We start from the raw sequence: 8,656 nt of genomic DNA, 5'->3' as shown, positions 1-8,656 counted from the left end.
AAACCCCAGCTGCCGAGTCCCTGTCCTGCCGTACCTCCAACTTCGGAGACAACCAGAAATTACTTCTGTCAACAGCAAATGACTAAAGGTAGCGCAACACTCTATGAGAGAGAAGAAGAACGCACACAATCAGCATTTCCCTTTCTGAAAGAAAATGAAAATCTCGAACAGCAGATAAGCCTGAACTAAACATCAATCAAATCTGGACCCCAGGTGGGGTATGCCTTATGTAGGGTTCAATTATATGGAACTTAGTTACTGGGCCTGAAAGTAGCTCATGGTCGCAAGAGCATTCCAGACGCCTTTAGAAGGCCTTGAACAGAACAAACAAGAAGACAGAAAAAGAAAGATCCCAATTAGAAAAACACAGGTGCGCATTCCACGATAAAGGGAACTTGGCACAACCTCCCTCAATTCGGCATTTTATCTTGACCAATTAGACTGAGACAAGTTTCGCATGCTCTAGTTAATATAGCCAATTATGTCCTATGTTTATGCGCGTGTACAGAGTGAGTATAACTAACTGTATCTTATGTTTATACGCGTGTCCAGTGTCGATATAACCAATCACATTTTATGCTTGTGCGCGTGGACACCAAATGCTTGCATGCAGCAGCCAATCAAAGCTTCTAAGGAACTTAGAGAATTGTATAAGAATGATCAGCTAGGCTCAATAAACTGGCGACTTTAATCAACCTATTGGTGTCCAGCCGTCCGGGTCCCGCATGGAATAACCCTACTACCCTACAGCTTATGATATGTCGCATGTCTGGACGCGACTCTTGAAAGCAATCATGCACTTAGGAAATTTGAGGCTGTTGTGCAGAGGTTTAACTAGAGTCTTGGCAACTCAATTTGGGACATGAAAGGTATTTGCACTACAGTACCAGGTGCAGTAAAGGAAACTGGTCTTGCAGTTCGATTCCAACATTGCATCCGCAAACAAAACGAGGCTGCGACGTTTGAGGAACGTGGATGGAAGTCTCACCTGCCATCCTGAAGTTACGCTGTGGCATTTCATCACTTCTTGTCACTTTCCTCGGGCTTGGTAAAGCCTTTGCAGAGTCTGAAGCAAAGGCCCATAGCTTCTTCCTGTTTGTAACAGTGGATGCCTGGGTTTTCGCAGGTTGGTTTGCTGTGGGGCACCACTTGTACCCTCGATTTGCCTTCATACATGCGTCCTTGTACTAAAAAAGGAAAATTGCCAGTCATGACAGTATACTATCCACAGGGCAATAGAGTGCACTGCTTGTAAAAGCATTTAATTCAGCAAATAATCCTTAAATATCTTGATTTTTTTGACAGTTTAGTCACGTGCTTAGAGTCTGACCGCCAACACAATCTAACAAGAAGAACTATTAAGATAAGTAGAGCTGCATTTAAAAAAGTGGGGTTTCTCTTTCCTCTCCTGAAGGTTTATCACCCAGAGCAGGCTGAAGTTCTGATCCTGCAAACTGCTCCCCAGTGCTTGAATGCTCACTCTGGGAAACAAATTCTTTGGCAGGTCCAATCTTTGTTTACTTTCTAGTTTGAATGAAATGAAAGCAGACGTTTAGCAATAAATGCAGCATGATGCTCCTTACCTTGCACTCCTTTTCCTCTAATAGATCTGTACCTTAGACTATTTGAGGATATTCTTTCCCAAACCAGGCACTGAAAACAAACCACTACCAGTATCACCTCATTTTCAGCAACTTCTGATACATCATCCCAGTGTGCCTTCCAAAATGTACCATGCTGCACAGCTGCATGAAATAAACTGGGGACATTTAAAATGCTCTTTGGCCTGCAGCACACAGCACACATCTTGGTTGTTTGCTATATTCTTGGTATGAGGCACCAAAATGAACAAAGCCAGGCTACACATAGGGGGGTAGGGGGAGAAGGTCTGGATCCCGCACAGTTTCGGGGGGAGGGGGAAGGACAGGAACCTATTTTATTCTCAAAATGCAACCTTGATGTTTTCCAAATACCTTGCTGACCAGACCAAGACAAGATTTTTGAATGTTAGCAGCAATAAAAAGGGCACATTTCAGTATTTCAAGTGCGTTGCTGTGCAAGGTGGAGAATGCATGAATCAGAGGAACATGCCACAGTGTAATCGACAGGGAACCAAATTGTTCCCTGACGTTGTGTAATTCGTGTTGAATTAAAAGACAATAAGGCTGACATACCAATCGGGAAGGGGGAAGAGACATATTGAGATTTAGCAGATGCCTTGTGAAAATAACAAGGCTTGCTGAAATGATGTGTAAAAGTCACGGGAAAAGGGCAACGGCTATAACTTACTAGTTAAGGAGGGAAAAGAACAACAGCTATAACTTACTAGATAAGGAGGGAAAAGACAACGGCTACAATTTACCAGATAAGGGGATTAACTCTGCCAGGACTGCACTTCTCCACATCAAGACATTCTACATCAAAACACACTCGCCCTTGAGAAGATGGACCGAATCTGCCTAGTAACAAACCTGCACGAGTGAAGAAAAAGGAAGCAGGACAAGGCGGAGACTTACAAGAAAGGGGTGCATGAACTGTATATAAGAAATGTAACTAAAACATAAAGTTGCGAGCCGTTGGTAGAGCGTGGACTCCCCGGCCGCCCAGTGCTGCTTGCTTGCTATTCTCAATACATATATTGTTATATAAAAAATTGGCTCTGTCAGTATATAACAGTAGCATCTCCATCTTTCACCTCCATCTTGATCTATCAGCTGGCACTTGCTCCCTCCAGACTGTAGCCGGGATAACAGCGATTCAGTTTACAAGAAGCACAGCACCGTGTGAGCCCGCTGTGTATTTATAAAAACGGCTACAAATCATAAAGCTCTGCAGGGACCGCTGACCCACACAGAGCCTGTGTTTTCTGAAGAGGGCGTCTGCGTGAAATCCGCAAACCCAGGACTGCGACCCCCCTCACCCTGTCCCTTCTCTCCTTCCCTCAGCCGGGCCCGGCTCCCACACCCCCACGCCCGCCCAAGGGCCTCGCTCGCCTCACGGGCAGCCCCAGCCCTCACCTCAGCCGGGCCGCAGCTGGAGCAGAGACTGCAGAGGCCAACATGGCCGCCCGGCAGCCCCGTGCCCCAGGACTACAGCTCCCAGCATGCCCCGGGAACCACCAGGGCCCCCGGCAGCCCCGTGCCCCAGGACTACAGCTCCCAGCATGCCCCGGGGCGCTCCTTCCTGCTGCCTGACCCTGCAGGGACACCATCCCCGGCCCGGCCCCGCCCCCCGCAGGCCCCATGGCCGCCTGCCTGAGGGAGGACGAGGACGAGGACGAGGACGAGGAGGAGGAGGAGAAGAAAGAGAGAGAGAAAGAGGAGGAGAAGGGGGGACAGAGCAGCAGAGAGAGGTGGGAGAGGGAGCAGGAGAGAGGGACGGAGGGGAAGGGTGAGAGGAGAAAGGCAGGAAGAGAGAAAGAAAGGGAGAGGCAGGGACAGAGAGCAAGGGAAGGACGGGAAACAGCCCAGAGAGACTGAGAAACAGAGGGATGCGGATGAGGACAAGGAGGGGGAGAAGGACAGAAGAGCCGTGGTCTCCAGGATGGAGACGGCGGAGGAGCAGAAGGGGATGGGGAGCAGGACGGAGGCCCAGAGAGCAGAGAGAAGGCCCAGCCAGCTGAGCAGGGGATACAGGCAGGGACGAGGAGACAGGCTGCAGGAGAGAGAGGAATGAGGAAATACAGACAGGGAGTGAGACAGAGAAAGAAGGAGAAAGAAGGAAATAGTGGAGAAAGGGAGGAAATAAAAAGTGGGGGCAGGGAGCCAGACAGAGCGTGATGGGGAGAGACCAAAAATAGCAATTCTGGGCAACTGCCCCCGTTTCTTGAGCACTCCCCAGTAACTGCATTACCGGGAGCCTCGAGGAACGTGCTGCCTGCCAAAGCCCTGTCCTGGTCCCAGTCCTGTGCCCTAATATTGGTGATGAGCATTGCCTTGCATAGTGGCCAGGACTAAGGGCAAAAAAGGACAGCTGGGGGGGGGGGGGGGGGGGGAAATTCACCCATCTGGTTTTGGGTTGGGTTTTTTTTGCTTGATGTTTTTGCTTTTAAAAAGAATACTATTTAAGCTCTAAATACAAACTGCAAGGAAAAAGGAACCAGGCGTACCAGTCTGGACACACTTAAAGCCTGAACCCATTCAACAGCTGCACGAACCACCACTCGCTCCTGCTGCACACGCTCCACCGCCTGCCTGCAGGTACAGGCAGCCGCCCTGTTTCTGGAGTGTTCCCCAGGCACGGCAGCACCAGGTAGCTCAAAAAAACATGCTGCCTGCAAAAACTTGAGCACAGCTGAATTCTGGTCAATTTTTCCTCTTTTTAGGCTGGGTTAAAGACTCACCCATCGGGAGGTGGCTCAGGACCATGCCGGGGCCAGTGGCACTGCTTTCTGGATCCTGTGGTGGCGATGGGCAAAGGAACAGGTTGTCAACTCCCGGGCCTGGGTACATGTGTGGGTTTTCAGGGTCACCCCTGCCTGATTTTTCCCAGCGAAGCTGCAGGCAGTGCCAGCCCTGTGCTGCAGCCCTGGGGCTGAGGCTCAAGGAGCCGGGCATTTCCGCAGGCACTGTATCCTGCTGAGCCCCACCGGCAGCTGCTGGCTGCCCTGTTCTCTCCAGCTCTGCTTTCTGCCAGCACTGGGGGCACCCCAGAACAGCCTGCCTGCTCCCCACAGCCCCACTGCCGTCCACGTCTGCAGCTCATGCGTGGTGTCCACATGCCACAGCTGATTTAGGGGGTGGCAGGTTTCTCTTGTGGCAGCCTGGGAATGAGGGCAAAGCAAACCCCATCCCTCCCTTTTGATCTTTGTCCCCAGGGAGACCCAGTGGAGATGTACCGTGCACTGGAGAGCGTCCTTCAGGGAGGTGAGAGCCGATTGCAGAGCAACGCTGAGAGCCACCTGACAGCAAAGGCGCCCGGTGGCCACAGAGGAGCCCAGGTGAGCTGATTCTCTTGGAGGCCAGCAAAGAGCCTTCTTCTGCCCCTGGTTTTGTGAGATACGGAGCAGTGCAGAGATGTTTCTCAGGCATCCAGGCCTGAGGAGGGTTTCCCAGTGCCCCCGTGAGAGATTGTGGTCCCAGGCAGCATCTGCCCCTAGAGCCGAGGCCGTATCTAGCCCCCTGGAGCTGGGTACGGCTGCCCTGAGGGGTCTCGCAGGGAGGACGGGGTCATCTGCCTGCTGGCTCTGACACAGAAATGATGAGCTGAAGCCCCGTGGCCATGGTTGGCCGGTTCAGCGTCTCCGAGTGCCTTTCTCCCATGGAGCGTTTAAGCCAGGCACTTTTTCGGAGTGTGACGGATGATGTGAAGATGGATGCTGGTGATGTCCTGGTGGCTCTGTCCCACTCCCACTTCAAAGTTGTGATGTCTGAGATCTGGGGCCACCTGCAGGCTCTGGCAGAGATGTGCAGGGAGTTTGTGTTCAGTTTGTGATATCTTAGGGCTACAATGAGCTCGGGTTATGGTATGCTAGCATTGCAGTGTGCTAGGGCTATGGGATGGCAGGATTACAGGATGTCAGAGTTTAGGCGAGTTAGGATTAAAGCATGTTACTGTTACGGACTGGCTGTGGGTTTGTTGGCCCTGGGTTCTTGGAGTTATGTTATTTTTGCCTTGTCTTGTGTCCTGGGTGGTCTTTTTTTTATTTTTTCTGATTCCTTTTTTCTCTTGTTTGCCTTTTCAGGGTTTGGATAGGGGCCTTTGGTTTGTGTATCTTTCTTCTGCTACGGACCTCATCAGCCATTGTCATGGACTCTGAGCCTGTACTGTAGTGATGTCAAAGCAGGTATTTAAAAAAAAAAAAAAGAAAAAAAAAAAGGCATGCTTGCTGCGCACCAGTGTGGTCATGCTGCACTCTCTGGATGGTTGTTTCAGCAGCTTGGGTCCCCGGCTGGCCACCCTTGAGAAGAGCTGGGGTGCCACCCTCAGGTGTTTTTAACTCACCCGGTTTGAGGTGAAATCATGTCTCTCACATTTAGAATACTTTAGGATAGTACAAACCGTGCTGTCTGCTCTGCCTTGGTAGTCATGATGTGTTTCTGTTTATAGTTGAATTGCCTTATTCCTTCTTTTGAATCTCTGATGCAGATCACTCAGGGCCATTGATCGAGGCTGATTTTTGAATTGTGCCTGCTGTTTTGCTTGGCAGTGCTGCAGGAGGGAAGCCAGGCAGCGCTGTTCCGCTACTGCTTGCAGGGGTAGCCGTGGAGGAAAGAGGCTTTAGGAAATCCCTTCCCAAGTCCAGCTGAAGCTCAAGAGGTTTTCTGCTGGTGGAGTTGCTGTGGCACTTGCATCACTTCGCAAGGTCTCTAACTTTCCTTGGGATCACCTTAGTTTCTGCTCTGTAGGAGGTTGCTGGCAAGCACTGAGTTCGCACAGCCTGTGCTCCTGTTGAATCGTCTTGTTGCTTTTTGTCACAAAGCAGTTTGTCAGAAAATGTCTAGTGAACGAGGCTTGTGGTGATAGTTTGCTATCTGGATGTTCAGAAACAGGAGAGAGGTGTAAGTTAACGTTTTTAAGCTGGATGGAAACAGCTGCTTGAATTTATTAAATGTCTTGGCACACGTCAGAGTAGCTCTGATAGAAGCAGAATCAGAATCAGAAGCTGATTTGGAAACGTATAAGTGGAAGGGTGTTTTCCAGTAAGGTGGTTGGTTTGTTGGGTTTTTTTTTTTTTCTGTTGTGGAGTCTTCAGTATTTTATTTTCTCCCACAGTACTCCTAAGCTGCAGAACCAGCCTCAAAGGCACTGTGGAATGACTTCTCCAATTAGCTTGGCTCCTCCTAAGGATGTAGATTGCATTCATAGTCAGAAGTTGGTCGAAGAAATGAAAGCATGTGGGGTATTTGAAGACGAGGAAGAACTGAATCACAGCTATAACAAAGCTGTAAAATTTGTTACTCTTCTGGGTGTTTTTTAGGGCTAAGTTATACATCAGTTTTCTTTACAGGCTGGTGTGATGGTCTGATAAATTATAGTCAGTGTCTCAAACATTCGTTGAAGAACTTTGGTGGAGAAAACGGCCTCTGTAAAAATGCTGGAGTTTTGTGAACAGGACAATGTGGCCGGAGGAGAGGGCCCCACGGAGGGTGGGACCGCACTTCTCCGAAGCCACAATTCCTTATCTTAAGTGACCAGGAGAAGGAGCACAGCATATGCGCCTGGAGGAGGAGCCCCACGGAAGATGGGACTGTGCTTCTATCTTAAGCCGTCATGCGAGCAGGGAAAAAGAGGCAACTCCACAATGAACCCCCCCGCAAAGCTCACTGACCGATTCCAGAGAACCCCAGGAATGGGAACTGCGCATGTTGAGACCATCAACTAACACGCTATAGAAGAAGGGAGAAGGAGTTCTCAGTGTGCACCCTCCGGAACTGGATCTCTACGCTGGCTGGACCAACGCTGGACCCAGGACTGGTGAAACCCTTTTCCTCTCTCTCTCTCTCTCTCTCTTTCTCTCTTTCTCTCTCTCCCTCTTTTCCTTCTCTCTTTTCCACAGTCCCTACACCTCATCCTTTGAAACATAAACCGTTGACCAAGTCTGAGACTAGGAGTGGATCTAGCTGCCCCCGGGCTCCTCTTTGAGAAGGAGTCCAGAAAGCAAGGGGGTCTGCTCTGAACCTCGTGACTCAACGGGAGGGCTCTCCTTCTGATACATTTCATGTTCCTTTTTCCATTTCTTTTTGTACACCTCCTTTGTCTTTTCAAACAGCAGCTTAATGACATGTTGCAAGGTTCCTATTGATAAGTTCACGTGTACTTGGGCAAGGTTAGCTAGGCTGAATAAATGTTGATTGTTGTTTGAACTCCCCTGGTGTCGTTTCACCTTAATTCTGACAAAGGAAATCCACGAACCTGAGTCGCTCCAACTTTGGGACGTGACATCTTAATTGGCATCACGGACAGGATTTCCCTTGTTGGAAGGGAGATTCTAACGGGATACCAGATCTCCACTCGGAGGACGGGCGGGGAGGATCTGGGAAGGATCTCTCAACAGTAAGTCAGGAGGGATCTGAGCAGTGGCAGGCATGGTGACCCGGGAAACATCTGTGTCTGGCTGTTCCCCTGTTTTGGAGAAGCTGACTGCCTATAAAGCCCACCCTTCCCCACAAGGAGTAGCCTGGGCACGAGACCAGTGGCATGACCCAAAAGCCATTGCAGGAGGAATTGAGAAGCTAGCAAAAGAAGGCAGGTTTGGCCTGGGAAAAGGGAAGGCTGTGGGGTGTGCAGTTTTAGGGGCCGCACTCGTAGCAGCCCAGGAAGACAGACAGGAAACAATGAGAGCAGAGCAGGCAGATAAGGAGAAGATTCAGTCCCTGCAGGATTTAGTTAAAGTCCTGCAAGAGCAGTAAACTTCTGAGCGTAATACAATGCAGTGGCTTCATGCTGCCTTGTCTGATGCATTAGATCGGGAAAGAATTTTGTGAGCCGAGGCGGATGAACGATCCGACCTGGACTTAGACCTGGAATGTCTAGAGGTAGTTCAGGTGAAACAGCAAAAATCTTTATACCAAATCAAGAGTTAGAATGTACCAGAACAGATTTTTACCCTCAGGATGAGGGGATAGCAATGAGGCCATTAATTGAAACAGAAACCATAGACAATGGCCAAAGTGGTGGAGCACCACACGTGACCATTAAGACAATACCATATTCC

The 8,656-nt window shown here is 49.8% G+C and overlaps 1 protein-coding gene across 1 annotated transcript in view; it reads left to right on the top strand.

Moving 5' to 3' along the window:
* Positions 1-3,980: 3,980 nt before the first annotated feature.
* LOC138684294 (HMG box transcription factor BBX-like) overlaps positions 3,981-8,656 on the top strand; it is a 38,909-nt gene continuing 34,233 nt past the window's right edge. Inside the window, exons 1-2 of the mRNA XM_069777981.1 lie at positions 3,981-4,424; positions 4,817-4,939. Of these exons, the coding sequence (XP_069634082.1) occupies positions 4,832-4,939 (108 nt within the window). The 5' untranslated portion in view covers positions 3,981-4,424; positions 4,817-4,831. The remainder of the gene's footprint in view (positions 4,425-4,816; positions 4,940-8,656) is intronic.

The sequence above is a fragment of the Haliaeetus albicilla genome, unplaced genomic scaffold, assembly GCF_947461875.1.
Source record: "Haliaeetus albicilla unplaced genomic scaffold, bHalAlb1.1 scaffold_89, whole genome shotgun sequence".
NCBI lineage: Eukaryota > Metazoa > Chordata > Aves > Accipitriformes > Accipitridae > Haliaeetus > Haliaeetus albicilla.
The sequence above is the reverse complement of the archived record's forward strand: the minus strand, read 5'-3'. Positions and strand labels throughout refer to the sequence as shown.